The sequence below is a fragment of the Chroicocephalus ridibundus genome, chromosome 1 (genome assembly GCF_963924245.1).
Source record: "Chroicocephalus ridibundus chromosome 1, bChrRid1.1, whole genome shotgun sequence".
NCBI lineage: Eukaryota > Metazoa > Chordata > Aves > Charadriiformes > Laridae > Chroicocephalus > Chroicocephalus ridibundus.
The window spans coordinates 22522280-22545181 of record NC_086284.1 but is presented as its reverse complement, the minus strand read 5'-3'; the positions used below and the strand labels follow the sequence as shown (position 1 = coordinate 22545181).

The window sequence follows — 22902 nt, the reverse complement described above, 5'->3', positions numbered from 1 at the left end:
GTTTTTTTTCAGGTTTGGCGTAACTGGGCTGCTGCTAACAAGGCCGAACCAGAGCATAGAATAAGTTGAGGTATTTCATGGCAGCAAGTATCTCCACAGCCAACTTACGCTGATGTTTGCATACATCTAGTATGTGATGGAAAATGGGTGTAAGATTTCCATGATAGGTGCAGGCATAATTTGTATTGTTCAGTGAACAGATATTTTACCCACAAATCTGCTATTGTCAGATGTGTCATCAGTCCATTAGCGTGAGAAACAGTACTAAAAATAACGGGATAGGGCTGCTAAATACTGAGGCTTGTTAAAATAGTGACAGCAAACTAGCCCTTCTTTCATTCCATGTGAAAAGTGTTATGTAGCTTGTCCCCTCTGTAGACTCAACCTAGTGCAGAACAAATTGGTTTTCAGAGATTGATAATGTTTCTATAATCACTTCTGATATTGATGTATTTCCAAGCCAATTGCTTATTGGAGAGTTAGAGGAAAGGACGCTCTTGTCCATAAACTATTTTAAAATACTATTTTGTTTCTAAAACATTCCAAATGAAAAAGACAAAAGCATAGCTTAATTTGCCAGATGTTAGGCATTTTTGATTTTGGTGGAACTCAGAAGACAAGTGTAAATAAACTAAAATTGTGTATCCTGCCTTCTGCAACAATCCTTCAATCCTTCATGTTAAGCTAGATGTTTGCTTTATATATTGTTCTCTTAAACAAAACCCATCAAAAGTTAAGGGGTCTGCTTTCTTGAATGATACCGTTGTAAAACATTTTCTTCTGGATATAAATACTTTTTGATACTCCTTTTTTTTTTTTTAATACCTGATGATTTACAGTACAAAAGTTAATGCAGTTCATTACCAATAAGTAAATTACATGCAGCTGAGCATGCCGTTACTTATTCTGATGGTTGGGTTAGAAAGGGATCAGAGAGGATAATGAAAGGTTTAAAAAAGATAAATGAAAATGTAGGTTGCTGCGTTGAAGCAGTTTTACTACTGCTTGGCTTGGGGGGTGTCACAGAAGGAAGCACTTTCAAAAATCTTTTATAAACACTCTTCCATGTGATCAGACTGACCAAGACAGTAACCTGCTTGTTTAAATGGTTTTGCTCACGTCTCTGTTTTTTTCTATACTGGAGCATTTGCACGATTTTGTAAATTAAGTTATTGCAAAACACGTGGTAAGAACTGAAATGAGTACAGCAAAACCACGGCTTCACGGTGTGTGCATTTTTCATGCACGTTTCTTACAAACATGTGTTTGATATGACCATGCCTTGTGGTGCCTTATGCTTTTGTTCTTTGCAGTGCGATTAAAAAATGTAGATTAATGCAGGGCTAACATATCTGCATTCTGTGACGCATACTTAGCTATTTAGAAAAATGGGATATAGATTTCAATGAGCTATCTTTAGCTATCATAAGGCCTTTTTAAAAGCTGCCAGGAAAATTTTTTAGAAAATGATTTCCTATTTTGCATAAATTTTAACACCTGTTAATTGCGGTTGCTTTTTTCCCTTCTCGCTGTGTCACATTAGACACCCTGGTTATCAAAGTGATCGTATCACTATGGTATGTCTCATAATTATGATCAAACTGTTATCTAACATTCCTGGAGCATTCTTTTTTTCAATACTTAATACCTTTTATTCCTTGGCCTCATGCATGAATTATGCTGTGTATGTGAAGAGGCTTAAAGTTTGTTTCCATTACATTCTTTCTGAATGGATCCTGTTGTATCTAGGATTTTTTTAAAGCCAAGTAGGAATGTTATTGTTGACCTTGACACCAGATAACTGGGCAGACATTATATAGCTATGTTTGAATCCTCACAAAATGTGATGCTAAAGCCAACAGAATCCTGGCGTGAGACCCTCCTGGACAGCAGAGTTATGGAGCTTTTCTTTACAGTAAGTTTCTTTCTTCAACTTTCATAGTCCAGACCACAGGGAAAGCAGCTCCTTCCTGCTCTAAAACTGTGTTGTTGGACTCTTCCTTTTGCATCAGGTAGGACTGATTCTGTTAACTTCAGCTTGCTTATCAAAACAAACAGAAGGATTGTATTTTTCCTAGGTTACCGAATATGTGTTTTGCCTCTAAATTGCTTTAAGTTAATGGCCATTAACAAAAGAAAAAGGTGTATAGGTATCTAAACTTTTATACATTTAATACATTTGGACGTGTGTTCGTCAAACGAAACCAAGCATGGTGAGTAGTAGCAGAGTGTGTCTTTCAGATAAGGTGTAACGGCTCTCAAAAAAGATCCAGTGAATGGTGTGTGTTTCCTGATCTTAAAGCGTTTGCGGAACGGTGTGCGTTTCCTGATTTTAAAGCGTTTGCTGAACGGAACAGCTGAAAATAAGTAACGTAATTGCAGTTTTCTAGCCGGTTTCAGCATACAGAGTTATGCATCTCTTTCCTCAGCACAAAGTAAATCCAAACAAGTTAAAATAGATTAAATTAGGAGGGATAGGGAATAGGTAGAATTGGGATAGGGGAATGTAATATTAACTTTCTATAGCTTAAAAAACCCCGTGATATTAAAACTGGATAAAATTAGTATTGTTTTCTTTCTACCACTGTTGGGGGGAGAAATTTGTAGTCTATGCTGTTAGGAGTTACAGCAGCAGCAACATATATTGGCTTATAGATTCATTTACTATGCTATTTTATCTTATGTTACCTCTCTTGAGACCTGAGAATTCTCAGGCTCTTTTCATTTTTGCAAAGCAGAGAAATAATGTGCTCAAAACTTGGACAAAGTTGTTATTAGACAAAGTAAATGTAACTCTCTCCAGTGCTGCTTGAGAGTTGTCCGCTACGTGCTTGGATACGTGTCCTTACTTTATAGGATTTTTTGATAAATTAGAAATTTTTTTATATATGTGTTTGGGTTTTTTTTAACTGCAAGTTTTTCTGTTCCAGCAGTTTTGAAAAGGTGAAAAAAAATCACTGGCAGAACTCGTAGCAGCTACGCACAATCTGAACAGCTGTCTAGACTATCCAGACAGTTGCTACTGTCAGCTGTGAACCTCCACATGCAAATAACTTTTTGGCTTACATATTAACCCTTCCTCATTTAATAGTATGAAGTTGTCAGAGTTAGATATCTGTTTCTTTGGTTGGTTTACAATTATTCACCATAAGTATGTTTTTAGTAAGGTGCAGAATTGTTTTAATACATTTGTGTTTTACTTAAAAGTAACCAAACCCCACCTGTCTTTGATTATTTTTGAATGAATGCTAGCCAGGGCAGTCTGCTGTCAGTTTTGCTTTTAGATTCCCGATTTGCAACGGTTGAGGCTTGTAGTATTAGTTCACTATTTGAAGTAATGTAAGTGAATGGCAATAGTTTATATTCATTTATCTGATCTAAGAAGTTTTAATAACCTTGCAAAAGTTGGCAGGACTGCCATGTTAGAGGGAGCCTTCAGTTCTAATCTCAGCCTAGTGTGGGACGTAGATTAGGAGGGGTATTTCTGTTGCGGGGTTTGTTTCTTCTGCTAGTTTGATCTTTTGGAGATTAACTGTGCAGCTAATCCAACTAGTTATGAGTTGGGTGAAGTTGGAACTATAATGCCTCAGAGAAATGGTTAGTGTTTTAACTGTACTTTTATGTACAATATTGTTGAAATAATTTTACCCAACTTTGCTTCTTGGTGAAAGAGATACCCTATATTTATTTATTTGCTAAATCTTATAAGAAAAAATAGGAGGCGTGAGCCTAAGAAAATACTTAAAATCCATACTTGATAATTAAAGTTTGTTTGTGAGGATATGGTTACTGACAGATTTGAATCTAGAGTGTCTCAGCAGCAGAAGTGATGACATAACAGTTCACGGAAATGTGGGAAGATTACTGCTGGCCTTGTATAATGCTAAGGGTGTTGCCAAGGAAGTGATGCATTCATTTTTGTATATGTCTTCAGTGTTTACCTCTGCTAAAGAAGCATCTACATAATCTTGATTGAACTTGTTGACTAACTTTAGCAAGACTCCATAGCCTAGGCATAGTTAGCATAATAGAGATGACTGTCATTATTGCTGTTTTTAGAAGGAGCAGTATGTCTGACTGGCTGGCATCTGTTTCTCTCTTTAAGACATAACATTCAGTAGACAGTTCAATTTTCAACATGTAGGTGAGACATAACTAAACGTTAGTTTCAGTGAGTTAATTCAAGGCTTGCGATTTTGTGAGCTGAGTCATGATCTTGACATTTACTATGGTTTAGAGAGTTGTAGAAACCCTTGCATTTCAGACTGAATGGAAGTTATAGTAAGCTTTTTTTGGTGTGTGCTCTTTTGGGTTGAGCGCCATGTGACTTGTTGTAAGAACACCCTATTTTCCGTGTATTATTAACTATCTCGCTTCCTGAAAGGTACATCGAAAAATCCGAGAAGATACAGATATGGCCCAAGATTCATTACAGTGTCTGGCACAGCTGGCGTCTTTGCACGGGCCAGTCTTTCCCGATGAAGGTTCACAAGTTGATTACCTGGCACACTTCATTGAGGGATTACTGAATACTATCAATGGGTATGTATGCCTTCTCTCTAAATTTAGATGGCATCTTTTAATCTTTGGAGCATAGCGTATCTGCGTGGAGAGCTGGTATGGCTTGCTTATTTCTGAGTATAATTTGTGCTTACTGCTGGATTACTGAAATTAAGAAAAGGCAGTTTAAAGTAGGTGGTGCTTAAGTAATATGAAATAGATTTATTGATTGCAAATGTATCGACAAAATCAATTCACTTTTAGCATTTTTTCTTAATGGCAGAAAACTAACTGCTATTTCTATCTATAGAATTGAAATAGAAGACTCTGAAGCAGTGGGAATTTCCAGTATTATCAGCAACCTGATAACTGTATTTCCTCGCAATATTTTAACTGCCATTCCAAACGAACTTTTCTCTTCATTTGTTAACTGCCTCGCACACCTCACTTGTTCGTTCGGAAGAAGTGCTGCCTTGGAAGAAGTGGTAAGTATCTGCTCTCAAATAGTAGGTAGTTCTTTTGTTTGTTTTTTTCTCTCTTTGTGATAAGTATAAGTGACATGAGACTTTGGCTGTTGTATTAATAACTGTTGTGAATTCAGTGGTTTGGTTCTAGGTATTTCTGAAATCACATCTGAGAGGACTCTCTTTTTGTTTCAAACAGCATAATGAACATAATTACACACTGTGGGCATCTTTCAGGCTTTGGTTTGATTTAAAGCATTTGTCTCATTTTCATTTTAAAAAGAATGGATTAATTTAAAAATACTAAAGTCTTTAAATATTGCCGACTTGCTCTTGTAGGACTTCTCTGAAAACTGTTGTAGATAATGAACAAGCCACAGTCCTGAAAGCTTAAAATGACTACATGAACATACGGACAGACTGAAACTGTCAAGAGTTCTGAGTCAGGAACTTCTGTTTTAAGTGACTGTAGCTGTTAAGATCTGTTGTTAACCCCATACTTCTGAGCTCTTCATTTCATCCCTTCATTGCTGACGCTGTTCAAATGGTAATTCTGTGTACAAATCTAGCACAGGAGTTCAGAGGATTTTTTTTTCCCTCTTTGTTTACTTCTTTCAAACTTTTTGGTTGTAACATTAAAGAGCAGTTGGGACAGTCTAAGTCTTCTGCTTCTAAAACTTCTGCTTCTAAAAGACTAATAAGGAGACCTAGTTTAAGGAAAAATGCCCATAAGAATTAAGACAAAAAATCTTGCACTCGAGCTATTTATGTGCAGTAGCTATCGATTTTAAAATGAGACTATCAAGATATAACCCAATGGTTTTTTTACCAGTTTTGCTATATTGACTGGGCTTAATTACCTGAATTTGAAAATAATTATAGAAGTATTGAGTTATAAAGTTGATGGATGTGGTTTTTACCAGAGATCACGGGTGTGTTAGTTAGCATTCATTGCAGAGCATTAGATCATGTCTTTGCTGCACTCACCTAAACTTTCAAGTGTGCTCATGTTTTAATCAAAAAATTGGTGATTAAATTTAAAATCTGAAATACAGCTACTTTCCAAAATACATTGGTCAAAACTTGTGCTGCTTTTGAGATTTTTCTAGTAGAACATTGGCCATATGTTCTGGTGCTCACCAACACATTTAGGAATGCTCCTGAAGCCTTTATAGAAAAGATTCAACAAAACCATAGGCGCTTATTTAAATTAAAGGAACTAAAGGAATGTTGTTTCCTCACTTAGCCTCTTGTTACGTGAGAGATAGAATATGGAACCATATTTAATGAAAACGGTGCTCAACATAATGCTATTCAAAACACTTCATCTCTTAGCAAAAGCTTATGGTAGCTTGGACTACTATCTGGTACAAAGTTTGTTTTGTAAGTGACTGGCCAGTTATGCCTAGTAAACTGTGGCTGCCAACGCTTAGATAATCCCATAGTTTTAGCTGAAGAAAGTCTTTTTAGTATTAAACTTAAATGTTCTCAAATTCAGCAACATCAGAAGGAGAGAATGAAAGATTTTTTTGTTTTAGGAGAGAATTTTCTCACTCTCCTTGAATCTTTAAATCATTCTGTGGAAGGAGAAACGTTACACTTTGATCCCTTCCGTTCTGTCATAGCTCTTACAGATATCTCAACTTCATGCTGTTTCTCTGATTTCCAGGATGATGCAGAATTCTGTGGCGACAGGCCTTCAAAAAAAAATTCTTATACCTTAACAGTGTGTCAGCAATAAGGCACGCTACCGAGATTTTTAAGTTATTGCTGACTTAATCCAGGTGGTGTAATGATACTGTGTGCTGTGCCTGTAGAAATACTACTTTGTATCCCTGAAAACAATCTTTTGGCTTAGGAATGTCCCAGCCATGGTTAATGTGTTCCCTGAGATTCTTGCTTAGACTGCTTGTGAGCTCATGTGCTGTCTGTAATTAAGAGCTTTTGATAGACAAAATACCATGTGCGTTGGACTCAGTAAAGTCCTCAGATAATATTCCTGGAACTTTTCAGAAATCCAAAGTGCAGCAGAATGCTGGCAGGCGTACTCTGTAAGCTTTGCTGGTCAGAAAAGTTGTTTTCACCATATTTCTGCCAGCAGAACATTTCACAGAATCACAGAATGGTTCGGGTTGGAAGGGATCTTCAAGATCATCTAGTTCCAACCCCCCTGCCATGGGCAGGGACACCTCCCACTATACCAGGCTGCTCAAAGCCCCATCCAGCCTGGCCTTGTGAACATTGCATAAACCCCATGAGGCATAAGGGATCTACTTAGCTGAAGACCTGCTATGGATATGGTGAAAACTGGGAGGTCCTGAACCACTTCAGACCACTTCAAAGCAGCTAATACTGATTTTCAACCATGGCGGGAGAACCCACAATCTAAACATCATGTTCAAATGCTGTTTTACATTAACCTGCCTGTTGGGGAGATTGGCTGAAGGAAGTTGAAACGCTTGCCTGAACAGCTACATTGGTGCAGGGCAGTAAGCTTCAGCAATGCTGGGGATTGGTTTATGGTGCAAGTTGGACTGGTAATCTCTTCCTTTAATAGCACTGGATGTGAGAGAAGACAACTTGCCCACAGCTATGCTTCCCCTTTGCTGAAGTGCGTATGCAGAAGTAGAAATCAGATAGTCCATCTGAATTAGTGAAGAGTACGAACAGGATGTTGAATGGAAAGTCAAATAGAAATAGAAATTATAATAAAGGCTTCTTTTTCTCAAAATGAATCTTAATGCACAGTTCCTGTTTCTTGATATATTTTTTTAAATATCATGTTATAGGAGAGATCATTCTGAATTTGGTCCTCCCTGCTATGCTTCCAGCTCTTTCCATGTTGTTGCTGCTTGACAAATTTTAGAAGTGTTCTTTCTTTAAAGGGTCAAGCATACTGTGAAGGAAGAAGTACTAGTTTTCTTTCTGTTTCCCATAATAGAGAAATTAAGCATCTTTGCTTTCATAGAATAGTTGGGGTTGGAAGGGACCTATCGCAACAGGCCCTGCTACAAAGTTTATCTCCATCTTTCCTGTAGGCTCCCTCTAAGTACTGAAAGGCTGCAATAAGGTCTACCTGGAGCCTTCTCTTCTCCAGGCTGAACAACCCCAACTCTCTCAGCCTGTCCTCATAGCAAAGGTGTTCCCTCCCTCTGATCATCTTCGTGGCCCTCCTCCAGACCCTCTCCATCAGGTCTTTCCTGTGCTGAGGGCCCCAGAGCTGGACACAGTCCCTCCAGGTGGAGTCTCACCAGAGCAGAATAGAGGGGGAGAATCACCTCCACTGACCTGCTGGCCGTGTTTCTTTTGATGCAGACCAGGATGCAGTTGACTTTCTGGGCTGCAAGCACGCATTGCCTGCTCATGTTGAGCTGCTCATCAACCAGCACCCCCAAGTCCTTCTCCTCAGGGCTACTCTAAATCCGTTTTCCGTCCAGGCTGTATTTGTGCTTGGGATTGCCCTGACCCAGGTGCAGGACCTTGCACTTGGCCTGGTTGAACCTCATGAGGTTCACACAGTCCCATTTCTCAAGCTTGTCCAGTTCCTCTGGATGGCTTTGACTTTACTGGTTGTATCTTGCCTCTTCTGAAGATCTGAGTTCTGAACTGCGCTCCACCATTGCTTCTGTTGGATCTATCAGAATGATTCACCTTCCCAGTCTATAGCATGTCACTTAGTTTACCTGTATGACATCTGTGGTAGCCCAGCTGTAGCTAATCTGAAATAAGGATTGGGAATTTTTAGTTCCTTTGTGACCAGATTTGTTCAATATGGATAAACTCTTTCTACTATTTAGGTACATACTTTATGGAGACACTTATTAATCCTAGCTTCCACATGAGAATACCATAAAGTGTTAAAAACATTTTTTCATGGTATTAACTTCTGTATTACCTTCTCTCAAATAAATGAACTGGATAGATTTGAGTTCTTTTGTTGTTCATAAAAAGACATGTCTGTGTATTGGTTTATGCTCTGGATTCTTATAACTTATTAAAAATTATATGTGAGTTATATACATAAATATATTACACACACACATCAAAATATTTCAGGATTGAATGACTGTGTAAGAATCTGTGTGTCCTTTAGCCAAGTTTTAAAAAGTCCTGTTGTGGTGTCCATCCTAAATTTGTGGATTATGTTAGTGTTGAATACAATTTTGCCCCACTCATTGTCATCTTCACTTTTGTTTTCACACTTGCATCAGTGTGTGCCATATTTTAAATTCTGTAAGTATGACCACTTTGCACTTACAAAAATAGTGCTGTGAAGCTATCTTGAAATGCTTCCAAGTGATACTAGTTTTTCCTCTTAATCAGTCATCCAGCCAATGTTTTCTTTTCTTTGTCTGTTCATCCAGCCGTGTTTGTAACTTCACTGAAAGTCAGGAATTCTTCTGTCTGGAGCATGATTAAGGCCTTAATATCTCTATTTCATCAAGGAATCATTTTACTAAGCTGTGCTGGATATATTGGATAAGTTGGTTATATTTACTAAGGTTCATTTTTGCATCAAATCAAAAAGCTGATAGGTACATCAAAAATACTTTTTAAAAGAAATGGCCTCTTGGCTATCTGGGTTCATTAGTTTGCTTGTAACCCAGACCTTTGTTTTTCAGATACGTTATTTCTTTTTGCAACTTATGTACTACGTAGAAACACATATGAGTAAAACCAAGAATCATCACTTGAAATGCACCAAGCAATTGGAGGTGGAGGCTTATTCTGTGGAATTCTACTTTTGTTTGGTCACAGAATGAGAAGCTGTGTATCATCATTGAAACTGGCTACCTGTAGTAGGGTTTCCTGAATGCATGCAATCTTACAGTGATTTCCTCTGGAACAGACAATCATCTTTTCTCTCTCTTTATTTCAGAAATAGTGGAATACATATAAATCTATATGCACATGTTCTATATTCGCTACTTAATGAAAAATAAATGGCTTAATTCTTTGTTGCTACTAATAAGAGCTGAGATGGTTGGCATCTTTGGGGTGAAAGCTCAGTAGCTCCTGTATTTAGGTAATTATACATTAAAGGCTTAATTTAAGACTGCTTTGGTTTTGAACATGAGATGAAGAGAAATAGCTAAACACCTTGACAGTTTTTTTTTTTAAAGCCTAGCAAGCATGAAAAGAGCACTGACCTTTTTGAGTTGCCTCAGTTCATTCTGATTTTTTTTAATTGTTTCAACATTAGAAGAACATCTGTTAAGTAATGATGAATGTATATTCCTCTGGTTTAGTTTAGGAATAAGATTTTTGTTCTGTTTCTTTCCTCTCTTACAGCTTGACAAAGATGACATGGTATATATGGAAGCATATGATAAGTTGCTGGAATCTTGGCTTACTTTGGTACAAGATGACAAACATTTCCATAAAGGTTTCTTTACCCAACATGCTGTTCAGGTCTTCAATTCCTACATTCAGTGCCATCTAGCTGCTCCTGATGGTACAAGGAATTTGGTAAGCCCTCATTCTGGTAGTTCTTGATGATGATCTATAGTAACTAGCTCATGTCTTCTGGTGTGTACTGTATTATGTAGCTCAAGGGAGCTAGTATAGAATTACTGTTTGTGACTTTGGAAATGAAAATTTTGCTCTGAATTTGTTACTCAGGGGTCGTTTTCCAGTCTGTTTCTCTCATTCTGAAGAGGAAATAAAGGAATACAAAGTTGGAAATCACTTTGGAAAAAAAAAAAAAACAGAAAAAAGCAAACCTGTTACTCAAATCAGCATGCATCTCACTGGTCTTCCCACAGATGCAATGACTAAACTTCTGACTGTCCTTCTCTGGACTAGCATCCCAGTTAAAATCCACAATGAAATTGGAAGCCTTTTATACAATTGTTACCTCCCATACATTATCTTCAAAGTATGCTTTTGAAGTATAATTGACATGCATAAGTGTCTGAAAAAATGTAGAATTACTATGCTCAGACTAGAAGAAACTTGCAATATTATGTGGCTCGTTTGGATAAAATGAATTCCCAATTGAATTTTCGAGGTGACTGTTCTAGAGAAAACCTAAAAGTACCTCAAGTATCTCTTGAACCATCAAGAAAGAAAGCAGATTAGTCTCTTTCCCAGGAGTCTGGATCTTACTAAAATAGATTCTCATACAGAAAGTTTGGATGTGGATGTTGGATGAATTAATTACTGCATAGATTCAATTCAATAACTGTATAAAATCTCTCCTTAATTTGATGCTGTGCAAAGATCTCTGAGATACCTCATTCTGAAAAGCACTATATAAAACTTAATTCTGCTATCTCAATATGTAACAGATGGAAATAACGGTGCCAAAACAGAGACAAATATTTCACAAGAGAACTCTGAATTCATATCAGGCGGTCTTGACATAACTGGTATACACAGGTTAATTCATGTCATTCTGTGAGATAAGTCATTTATCCCATGGGTAACCTTTTAAAAGCCACAGCTGGCATTTTAGAATGCTTCTTGTTCAATATCAAAGCAGTAACAGGAACTTTCAGTCTCTGCTTTGAGAGCAGAGGCTCACCCTTCAGTAAACAGCTGCAACTTTGAAGTTGCCAAAAGAGAATGATTTGCTGGGTTACATAAAGAAAAGATGGGTTAAAAAGCACTTTGGATAAGGAGTTGTGAGTGGATTCAGTTGCCCAGAGCCTTTATAGAAATAAAGCATACGGATAGCTTTCTGTCACTTGGTTTTTGCTTTGTTAGTTGAGTAAATTTTATGATTCTTTAAGAGATTTTTAAAAAACATTTTAAACATTGATACTTAGTTTCTACATATCTTCTCTTCATCTTCTGCTTCATCTCTTCAAGGAATAAGGTCTGATTATTATTGAAATAGTTTTATAATGCAGCCAAGATAAGCTTTGAGAAATCAAACGGTGCAACTTCTGCATCAGCAAGAAATAAAACCAAGATGATGACGACTATTACTATTATTATTAGTCTTCTGTTTTCCTGAGATTATAGCATTTACTTTTTAAAGCTTTTTTCCCCTCAAACAATGGGCTATGGAATATCTTTAACGAAAGAGATTATTTTCATTTCATCATGAAAAATACTGCCTATCGTGTGATTTATGTAAGATCTCAGACAACTGAGAACAATATCATTGACTAATGAATAGGGGAAAGCATGGAAGTACCAGTATTTAAAATGATTCTTGATCTGCTATATGTGATTTGAAATGCAAATATACTTCAGCAGTCTTCTGACCACCGGGTTTGCAGACCATCTCGGTGAGCCAGGGTCATTCAGTACCTTATATCATGCTTCTAGCAGCAAATGCTCGACAGAGCTGATCTACGTACCCTGTGGTGTAAAGAACCGGTTTTGCTATTGTCTGGCCTGTGCTTATCCTAGTAATAACAAGTATCAATTTTGGTAACTCTTAATGCTCGCCTGATTTCATAAACAGTGAGTCTTTTGACTTGAGAGCACTATTGGAAACAGTAGCAAATATACAATTAACTGAATGAGGTTAATGAGTTTGGGAAATACTGATTTGAAAACAATGTGAAGGCATATTTACTTCTCTGTTTAACACTTCTATGTCTAATTTAGTATGAGTCTGTTCATCCATGCAAAACACCTTGAAAGAAAAAGCCAAAATAATGTAGAAAATTGTGGTGGTGATGATAAAATTTAACAAGTATAACACTAACTGGTTGCTTCTAATTTTGTTGAAATAACCAAAGACTGCCAATGGTGTGGCCTCTCGGGAAGAAGAAGAAATAAGTGAACTGCAGGAAGATGACAGAGACCAGTTCTGTGACCAGTTGGCCAGCGTAGGCATGCTGGGGAGAATTGCTGCAGAACACTGTATACCTCTTCTTACAAGGTACCAAAAAAAAAATAGTCATGAATGCAACTCAATGAAGCCATCACATATGAAAAGCCTGACTTTGCTAAAACCGTTTTAAAACAGTGAAGTTATTTTATTGTTGTTTGTTTGCAGTTTATTAGAAGACCGAGTGACAAGGCTCCATGGTCAGTTGCAAAGACATCAGCAGCAGTTACTTGCCTCACCAGCATCAGGCTCAATTGACAATAAAGTGCTTGATGACCTGTACGAGGATATTCATTGGCTTATTTTAGTCACAGGTTAGTGAACAGCTTTAAATAGGTATTATTTTGGTATTCTTATTACAGCTGGAACACCTCAGGAAAAAGAAAATCACTGTATAACAACTGTTCTTATTGATTATAAATCTTATCCCTTATGATGTTTCCATCTTACATACACTACTTGCAAAATCTTCGTTTTACTCTCATCTGCTTCGAGTAACATGAACGTTATCTTTAAAAGATAGATGAAATCTTTACGTGACGTAATGTCCTTTGGAAATTCCCACAACTAATTTAGTTATAGATTTTTTTGAGATGTGTTATCAGTCAGCCTATTCAATAAATTAGTCTGTTCATGATATCAGTTGTATTGTCTGGGGGCACATGACTTTATAAGGGAATCAACATGAGATCAGGATAACAGTATTACTCAGTGGGGGCAGAGAATCAAGTAAGTTCCAGAATCACTCAGTGCTGATGATCCGTGTCCTGGCATTTTGTTGTTTCAGGGAAGCTGAATTCAGAAACTTTTTGGTTTTGATTTTTAGACGAAACTCTTACATCTGTTTGCAAAACATAATAACTGAGACAGTGTCTGTACTTTGTTAGGGGAGATGTATACTTTATGAAATATATTGTGGGATCTTTTTGAACATCTGATATTTTAGTCGCTCTCAGATGTTGACCTTAATATGTTTATAATATTTTTCTATCACTGTGGGTGGAGTTTTTATTTGTAGCTCACAGATGGTTATGAGATCAGACATTGAAAACTACGACTAAAGCTGGAAGTAATATTAATTATCTGGACACCAGAGTATTGTATAAAACCCCATGCTTCACCTGATCTGCAGTTGCTATGCAAGGAAAACTTTATTATAGCATATGTACTTGGTGTCTTAAAGCCTCTGACAGATTTGAAATATTAACAGAACAGAAGTCCCAAATGAGATGGACTCAGTGGGGAAGCTGTAAAATCAAGGCTTTTTTTATCACAGAAGAGGATAAGAAAAAAGTGACCCAAAATGTTGTTTTGTGTTTTTTGGGGTTGTTTTTTTTTTTTCCCCTCAATAGTTGAATTGATTGTAGTACTTCTGCGTGAAGCAAAGCTCATATCTTTTTTATTTATTTGTTTTTTTAATTTGGTGGTTTCTTTTCCAGTCTTGGTTCCTTGTCACTTTAGGTTCTACTGAATGGCTTTAAGGAATCTAATGTTAACTTACATGTATTTAGTCAGGGTTTGTACGAACTTTTGATTCTGGTGCGATGCCTGCCGTTAAGCCAATGGATTCTCTAATCAAAAAGCCATAAGTTAACCTAGGGTAGAAAGTTGTGATCACTCTTTCTTTTTTAATGTAAGGCTACCTCTTGGCTAATGATACTCAGGGAGAGACTCCACTAATACCTCCAGAAGTAATGGAATATTCCATTAAACATTCAGCTGAGGTTGACATCAATACAACACTTCAGATTCTGGGATCTCCAGGAGAAAAAGCCTCTTCCATCCCAGGATACAACAGAACTGATTCTGTAATTAGGTAAGAATGCATCTCATGCTATTAAGTATGTTAAATGCTTTTTCAGAGGGAAAAAAAAAAGGGAATATGAGTGGGCTTCTGTGAATTTGAAAAGTAAGAAAGTAATATGTAAACACTGAACACTGGAAAAGAAATATCTCTTTTAACCAGTATTAAAGTAAAGGCAAATAATTTATAAGAATGGTTTTATAACAGACATATTAAGGCAATGCTGTAAAAGAGATTAAGAGAAAAGATGAAGTGACTTTTTAGGGTAAAGAAAGGCAGGGTAAATACAGATGGTATTTCAAGTCAAGATGATCCAGGGGAGAACTTAGAAGAAAAATGAGTGATACATCAAAACAGATAAAACTGAGTCAATATGGGAAGGCTGAAATGACTATAATGGCTCATGTCTTCTGTGAAGACTATTAGGTCAAAGCCTTGGAAATAAACAGAAATGTTTTTATATCTCTACTGAAAACCCATCTTTGATCCATTCGTTACAGAAAATCCTGAAAACTATTTAAATTACTAAAAAGTTGGTAGATCAAAATCTTTAGGTAATATACTCTATAATTCATTCAGCACATGTACGGCTTTAAGCAAATGCTTTTCAGAGCATCAGTGAGCTTGTCTACTTTGAACATGAGTTTCTGCCCAGGGCTGGCAGTAGCAGCTCATCTGGTCCTTGGCGCAGGAGGAATTGTTGTCACTTATGTCCACATATTAGCCTATAAAAGGAGCAGGAGAGGGGATTTCTGATCTCTATTTGCAAGAAAGCTGATGCTTAGAAAGGACTCCTCAATTTGAATCCTCACACTTCAGAAGATTGCATTCCACTTTTAATTGACGTGGAAGATTCTTCACCCAAGATTAGTTCTTGTCTGCTTCACATTTTCTTCTTCTGGAAGTGGCTAGAAAAAAATGGATCTTCATTAGCAATGATGGGCCTAATGTTCAGAAGTTTGAATACTGCTCACTGATGATACTGTTGGCAGCTTCAAGAAGTGGCCACCAAACAGGATTTCTTGATGCAGTGTCTCAGTGCTGATGGGAATAAAATCAGTTCTAAATAAAGAGAGATTTGAGGCTCTCTGGCAATAGCTCTGAAATGTCTTCAAGAAACAGACCACTGTCAACTCCTGAATTCCTTGTGAACTATCACATTCTTACCAAATTTAATTGATATACTCCAAAAGCTAATATTTAATGTAGTTTTATGGACTGATTTTATTAATGCAATCACCGGGTAATCTGCTATTTCAGACCGTTTTTCTGCAGTAATGAGAGAAATAACTTGTCATTTCTGTACTTGTTCCTTGGTACACATCACACTGTAGAAGCTGCACAATTAGGACACACTTGGTCACTAAGCTTGATGGTACAAGGAAGGGAGAATCAGCTTTACTCCAAGTAGCAGTCCCTTTGTCTTCGTTCCCTCAATGTCAGAATGCTTGTGAGCATTCTTTGTTGCAGTAATTTTGATGTCAAAGATAAACTCCTTAACCTTTAATGTATATTTTGAGGTTTTGGGGGATATTTGCCAGTCTATCCTGTCTGTCTCTCCTTGCATTTAAAGAAACAATAAATTCATGTGCTTTTTACTTCATTAGAGCTTAGCTTAGCTCCTGTTCCTTCTGTCATATTTCATGAAAAATGAAAGTGTTTGGTAAGTCACATTGCTTCTTCGAAAGCCACTCTCAGCATCCTCATTGTATTTTAAATCTGCAGGTTGTTATCTGCTATTTTAAGAGTGTCAGAAGTGGAATCTAGAGCAATAAGGGCAAATCTCACGCACCTCCTGAGCCCCCAGATGGGCAAAGATATTGTGTGGTTCCTCAAGCGCTGGGCAAAGACTTACCTCCTAGTAGATGAAAAGCTGTATGATCAGGTAAGGATATAACTCTCATGAATTAATTGGTGAGTATTAGCAATAATATTATAATGTGAATGCAGATGTCAGTGTAGCTATTTTAAAGTGCAATGATAAAGCATTTTTAATATTAAATGGGTTGTGGTTTATTTTGGAGTTTGTTTGAAAGTTGATGTTCTCTTCGTTTTTTTCATTAGAAATATAAGTTGTTAGGGGACCCTTCTTGCACATTTTGGTGCAAATGTAAATTTTTTTATTTTTTTTATTTTTTTTAGCCATCATTGCCATAGTAGAATAGCATAGTGCGCTTTCAGGCTGCGTAATGGGTGAAACTCACCGACTACAGCAGTTCTATAAGCTACTTCGCGCTATCCATCAGATCTTACAGTTCACCTCTAATATAGTGGTTGCCCTTGATGGGTGATTTAGTGAGTAACCTGCTCATAATTCTGAATTAGATATTTAACACCATCACAAGGTAGTATACATCAGCTAATGTCATGCTACTTTCTCTCCTCTCCCCGTTCTCATATGTTCCCATTGTATATATCATGATTTCAATGGTGCATTCGTTGTAAAGGGAAACTTCTTACCATGTTTGGACGGCACTAATTATGATTAGACCTCGATCCTGATTTTGCTTATAGAACTAACTGTAATCCAGCTAGCTGACGGAGGCCACTCATCCTGAGGAGGTCCTGTTGGCTCTAACTTTCGAGAAGGAAGCCTCTTCCTCCTCCCCTTTATTTCCACTACTGAAGCAACTAAGAATACTAACGCTTCAGGAGGCCCCTCCTTAACAAAAATAGGTATACCAAAGACTCATAAATGTTTGGAATCATATTATTCAGCTTGTACTTACAGCAGAGCTAAGAATTTGTAAAGGTACCAGTTGGGGAAGAATTGGAGAACATGTAAGAAGGAGACCCACATAAGAAACAATGTGAAGAGACAGAGTATCTAGGAAATGCACATGTTTAGTTTGTGTTGACATGTGAAGGTGATTGAAACATCTATTTAAACCTTATGCTCAGTCGTGTATACGTTATGAGTTTTAAAGTTAGAAATGTTAGTGGTGTGCTGACAGGAAGCCCCTGCACAATTATTACAAAATCCCTGGACTTCGCTTTTGAGAAACATTTTTTAAAGATAGGAGAACAGGCAATTTTAAGGAAGCGTGTTTTAATGTGCCAGGACCAAAATGTGAAGTCTTTCCTAAAAAATTTACAGATTGAAGGAACAATCTGCAGAAAGCAGATGAGGAAAAATTACAATGAATATAAGGTTTTTTTACAAGACTCAATCTAGATCAACAGCTAGGTTTATTTCTAATAATTTTTATCACTGAATTTTGAGAAATTTCGTCATAAATTGAGGGATGCACTTTGGGGAGATGATTTTGGGATCTTTCTTTTAATTTTAAAGCTTTTGAACTTTCATTTGCATTAAAAGCTAGACATACTCAAACATAATTTCTATAATGAAGTTGCAACTTTTCTTTGTTTTAGCTGTTGTGCTTAAAATTGCAAGATAAATATGGCAAAGATTTTTCTGTTAGAGTTGCTCTTTGCCTTTGTCTCTGTAACATTTGTGTATTTTAAGTAGGGAAGAAGTGACAGCCTGAAAAGAATTTGCTGACTGATTGCCATACACTTTGGGGTTCTGGCTTCTGTAAAACTCACTCATTTTAATGCTTTTCTTATAGATAAGTCTGCCATTTAGTACAGCATTTGGTGCTGATACAGAGGGTTCCCAGTGGATTGTGGGTTACCTTTTAGAAAAAGTGATCAGTAACCTGGCAGTGTGGAGTTCAGAGCAGGACCTTGCAAATGATACTGTACAACTGCTAGTAACATTAGTGGAAAGGAGAGAGCGGTAAGTTGCTATACCTCTGGAAGTCAAAAAATTCGTTTTGCTTCCTTTAAATTTTTTTGGCCAAAGTAATCCAGATATAGGGCACTTCATATTCATGTCTCTGTAAGTCAAATTACTTTAGTAACATACTATAAATGGAAAAAAATATTGTCTGACAAAGTGAGGAGTGAGACCTAGATTGACAAAACATAATCTAACTTTAATTATTGTTTAGAAGTGCACTCTCCTTCCCCTATATTTGTGCCTCACTCTTCAACGGTGAGAAAGGAAAACTCTCCTGGTCTCCACTCTTATTGCAAGGATTTTTGTGTTGCTTATTTTTGTTGAACAAGTTCTTCCGGATTAAGAGTTCAGATACTGGCTAAGCCAGTATAAAATGTGTTTTAAAAACATATTAAAAAAATTTTGAAAATCCAGGATTTGGCGGATTCAGACAAATTTCAAAGTTTTCTTTGGTGTTACAAACTGCAAAGCAGGAAATTCTTGAATGTTTTACTTCTGTGAATTGACATGCAATTATGCACACAATCATGCATTCACAGTCTGCTGAAAGACTGTTCTGAAGTTTGAGGATTGAAATGCTTGAGGAATTTTCTTTTTAAAAAAAAATTAAAACCCACAGGAGCTAGTTTTGGAATAAACTGCTTATTTTATCATGACATAATGAGACTAAGCTTTTAATCCATGCAATATGTCCATTAACTCTGTGTGTCTATGTGTGTAAAACTAAAGCACTTCCCTGCTTTTCTCCCATATGAATTGAGCTCTTTTCAGAGTATATACTTTAGAAATCTTAGAGGTGAGGCATTAATAAGATGAAAGTCAAAAGGCAATTTAGCCTTAGAATAAAGGAATTAAAATTAAAAAAAAAAAATCTTATGACAGCTGCTAGCAACCTGATGCGCTCTGCTCATACAATGTTGTGAAGTCTTTTCTTTAATTAAACTGTTTTTCCCTCTTCTAGGGCAAACTTAGTTATTCAATGTGAAAATTGGTGGAATTTAGCTAAACAATTTGCGAGGCGAAGTCCTCCTCTTCACTATTTGTCCAGTTCTGTGCAGAGAACACTAATGAAAGCTTTAGTTTTAGGAGGCTTTGCTCATATGGATACGGAAACAAAGCAACAATACTGGACAGAGGTAAGCTATTTTGATGCTTCTGTTACCTTCATTTTGGCAAGTAGTGAAAACAAGTTAGTTTAGGGAATTTTATGGTGACACAAAATCAACTCGTATAGAATCTTTAGATTTTGAACATCTAATACTTACAATTTTTTAGACTATTCTCTCTTTGAAGGTCAATATTTGTATGGCACCCATGAGCTGCCAAAAATTTTATCTAAAGCATCACAGCCTAAACAGAAACAACTAATAATTACCTGGAGGATTCATGAAGCGGCCAGTATAGCGGTACGCTTCAAAGAGACTATTATAAAAGGTTATAAATTTCCCCTGGAACTGCTGTGTCATTTCTTCCTTTTGTTTTAATTTGGTGGTGTTATGAATTATTCACTTAATGGTAATGACAGTAAGTAAAAAGCTAATGTGGAACACAATGAAGAGCCTTAACCAGTTTTTTTTGTGCCCTGGCTCCATTAAAGCTCAGATATTTAATGCCAGAAAGGTTGGTACCAGAAAGGAGATGGAAAGCAGTCAGTGAGCACTGCATGAGTTTGTAAAGCATTGTCCTTCTGAGAGAAACTTGCTTTTATTAGCAAAGCTAAGAAATTAGTGATTGAAGGTAAGACTGTAATGCACAGGAAGTAATTGAGAAAAACAGTTAAATGTTTTTATGGAAGTTTCTAAATTGGTTCCAAACACAGCTGATTACAAGAGAGATTGCACTATTGAGAATCATAATATGACAAAGATAATTACAAACATGAATCTTAATGTTTTTATTGATGAACTGTAAGAATTTTTTCCCCTAATACTGAATTTGGAAGAGAAGGAAATACTGTGATCCCGAGAAAGTCATTTTAATTTGTTTAAAGACTACAAAATAACATAAAGTATTTATGGAGGCGCTCATTTTGGAACCAGTCTGGAGGTGGTGGTGGATAATGAGAATCACTAATCACTACCACTTCAGCTTACGTTAATGTGACAGGTAGTAACATAATTGAGCCATTTGTCCTGCTGTGCCACAAGCAACCCATGAGCTTGCTAAATTACTTAAACCTCACATCACGTGATAGTATGCTTATCTTAATCTGACTTTTCTACAAAAATTTAAGGTTCTTCAGCCACTTCAACAGCGATTCTTGAATGTGATAAACCAAGAAAACTTTCAGCAGATCTGTCAGGAGGAGGAAGTGAAACAGGAAATCACTGCTACATTAGAAGCACTCTGCGGCATTGCTGAGGCTACCCAGATTGATAACGTAGCAATTCTCTTCAATTTCCTAATGGACTTCCTTAATAATTGCATTGGATTAATGGAAGTATACAAAAACACACCAGAGACTGTTAATCTCATAATAGAAGTCTTTGTTGAAGTTGCACATAAACAAATTTGCTATCTTGGAGAGGTAAATACAACCAAAAGGGGAAGGAGGGGAAGGCGTGTGTGTGTATGTGTGTATACAGTGCTATCCCTTAAACAAACTAAAGGATAGTGATTTTTAGATTCTATAGAGAAAGAAATGCTATATGGTCACATCTGTTAGAGGAATTCCTTTGTTTAAAAACATACGCTTGCAAAGATTAAAAGCAGGACATCTAGACTGTTCTTATACTAATAAACTTAACCATAATTCATCACTAATCTAAGTGTAGGCATGGGTGGCAATAGAGTGCAGATCATGTTGAATACTTTTTTTAACCATATCAAGCTTCTGTGAAGGCTTGTCTAGGAGAATTGCAGCACTGTTTTATGTGACAAATGCATGCCATAGAGTCACTGCCTTGGTCCTAAAGCAGTCATAATGGATACCAAGATATGATCTGGTAAATAGAGTCACTGCAGTACACTTACATCTTTGCTAATTTTGGTTTTGCATCTAGAAGCGATCCTGCCTGTTCCAAACTGTGTATGCACAAACAGTATATTATGGCTCCAACTTTGATGGTAATCTAGTTTGTGAGATGACTGAGATGTCAGCCTGTCACTCTTAACACAAAAGAGAAGATAAGATGGAGGAACTGATAAAAGTAATGTTCTTCTGTTTCAGCGCGTAGCATATCGATATATGGCTGTAAGCGCTCTTGCTGTTTAAGATGGCTGTTTCCTTGACGATTTTGTGTGCAGTTGTTACAAAAAGTGGTTCTATAACTGAAATGAAAATCTTGAGGTATCACCAACCAAGTAACGCCATCTTAAAACTAAGTGTGGCACTTTTAGCATATAAAAGTTTTCTTATTGTCTAACATTGTTTTATAGGCCAAAGCCATGAACCTGTATGAGGCCTGCCTAACTCTGCTCCAGGTGTATTCCAAGAATAATCTAGGTCGACAACGGATAGATGTTACAGCAGAAGAAGACCAGTACCAGGATCTCCTCCTTATTATGGAACTTCTCACTAATCTTCTATCAAAAGAATTCATAGATTTCAGTGACACAGGTATGAAGGAATTGGTAATTGCTGAACCGTAACTTGTGTTCTAAACTGTAAAAGCCATTGTGGGGCATCCAGTCAATCCAGGTGAAGTGAAAACTGAAGCTTAGGCTTGATTAGATCAGGATATGGAAATTACTATTTAATGTGCCAGTAGCAAAGGAAGGACTTTCCACATCTGAAATTATTATTGCTGTCATAAAATAGATAGAGCATGTATGAACTCTGAATGAGCTTGAAATCTCCATGTTGCAGGTATGAACATGTAGTAGCAGCAGTTTCACAGCAAAAAATCCCACATAGAAGTCGGAATAGTAAATTACTGCAAGAGGATAGATGGATTATCATCTTAGTACAAGATCCAACTTTTGTGAAACGCTGAGCTCATTAAAATTCCATCACGTTTGGGGGTTTTCTGTATTCCTCATTCACAGAACATGCTTTATGGTATGCGGGTGTAGCTAAGGGTTCTTTTTTTGTATCCCAGCCTGTTACATTTTTCCGTATATTTGCCACTTAAAATTGCAGTAGTCCTGAATATGATCTACCCGTTCTAGCTTAGCTGTGCTGCATTCCTTTTGTGTAAGCTGAAAAGCGATTTGCGTGATTCAGATCTTACCATGTCCTATACAGCTTGCACAGAAGACATGCTCGGTAACAAACTGAATCTGCCTTGGTTGTTTTGACATTGCTTGTTGCTTTTCTGAGGTACGTCTTGAAACCTTGTACTCCAAAATTCAGTGCATCAGTCTAGTTTTTTTGTCATGCATGCACAACACAAATACAGAACCAGATTTAGACTTTGTCCATTGAATGAACAGCTCAGCGCCATGTAAAATATTCTTTTTGAGGCCAGACATTGGGAGTTAGTTCCATGGAAAACACTGTAAAATACTTACCATGAAACTAAGGAATGTGAATACTACCAAAATGTAGTGCCCAGAGATCAAATGTATTGAAAGTTGTCTGCATACTGTTGCTAACACAATGCAGGAATTATAAAAGTAAGGTCACTGATGGGAAATATGGGTATTACCTGTAACTGGA

The 22902-nt window shown here is 36.8% G+C and overlaps 1 protein-coding gene across 3 annotated transcripts in view; it reads left to right on the top strand.

The window, feature by feature from the left end:
* Nucleotides 1–22902, top strand: part of XPO4 (exportin 4) — an 85511-nt gene that overhangs the window by 46689 nt on the left and 15920 nt on the right. The window contains exons 7-18 of one of the 3 annotated variants that reach the window (XM_063331082.1): nucleotides 1803–1915; nucleotides 4385–4542; nucleotides 4811–4985; nucleotides 10257–10433; nucleotides 12662–12804; nucleotides 12922–13067; nucleotides 14473–14569; nucleotides 16283–16442; nucleotides 18130–18299; nucleotides 19264–19438; nucleotides 20536–20829; nucleotides 21681–21861. In XM_063331082.1, coding sequence (XP_063187152.1) covers nucleotides 1803–1915; nucleotides 4385–4542; nucleotides 4811–4985; nucleotides 10257–10433; nucleotides 12662–12804; nucleotides 12922–13067; nucleotides 14473–14569; nucleotides 16283–16442; nucleotides 18130–18299; nucleotides 19264–19438; nucleotides 20536–20829; nucleotides 21681–21861 — 1989 coding nt within the window. Of the gene's footprint in view, nucleotides 1–1802; nucleotides 1916–4384; nucleotides 4543–4810; nucleotides 4986–10256; nucleotides 10434–12661; nucleotides 12805–12921; nucleotides 13068–14391; nucleotides 14570–16282; nucleotides 16443–18129; nucleotides 18300–19263; nucleotides 19439–20535; nucleotides 20830–21680; nucleotides 21862–22902 lie in introns of all 3 variants that reach the window. The other 2 variants (XM_063331072.1, XM_063331088.1) reach the window with 2 other exon arrangements.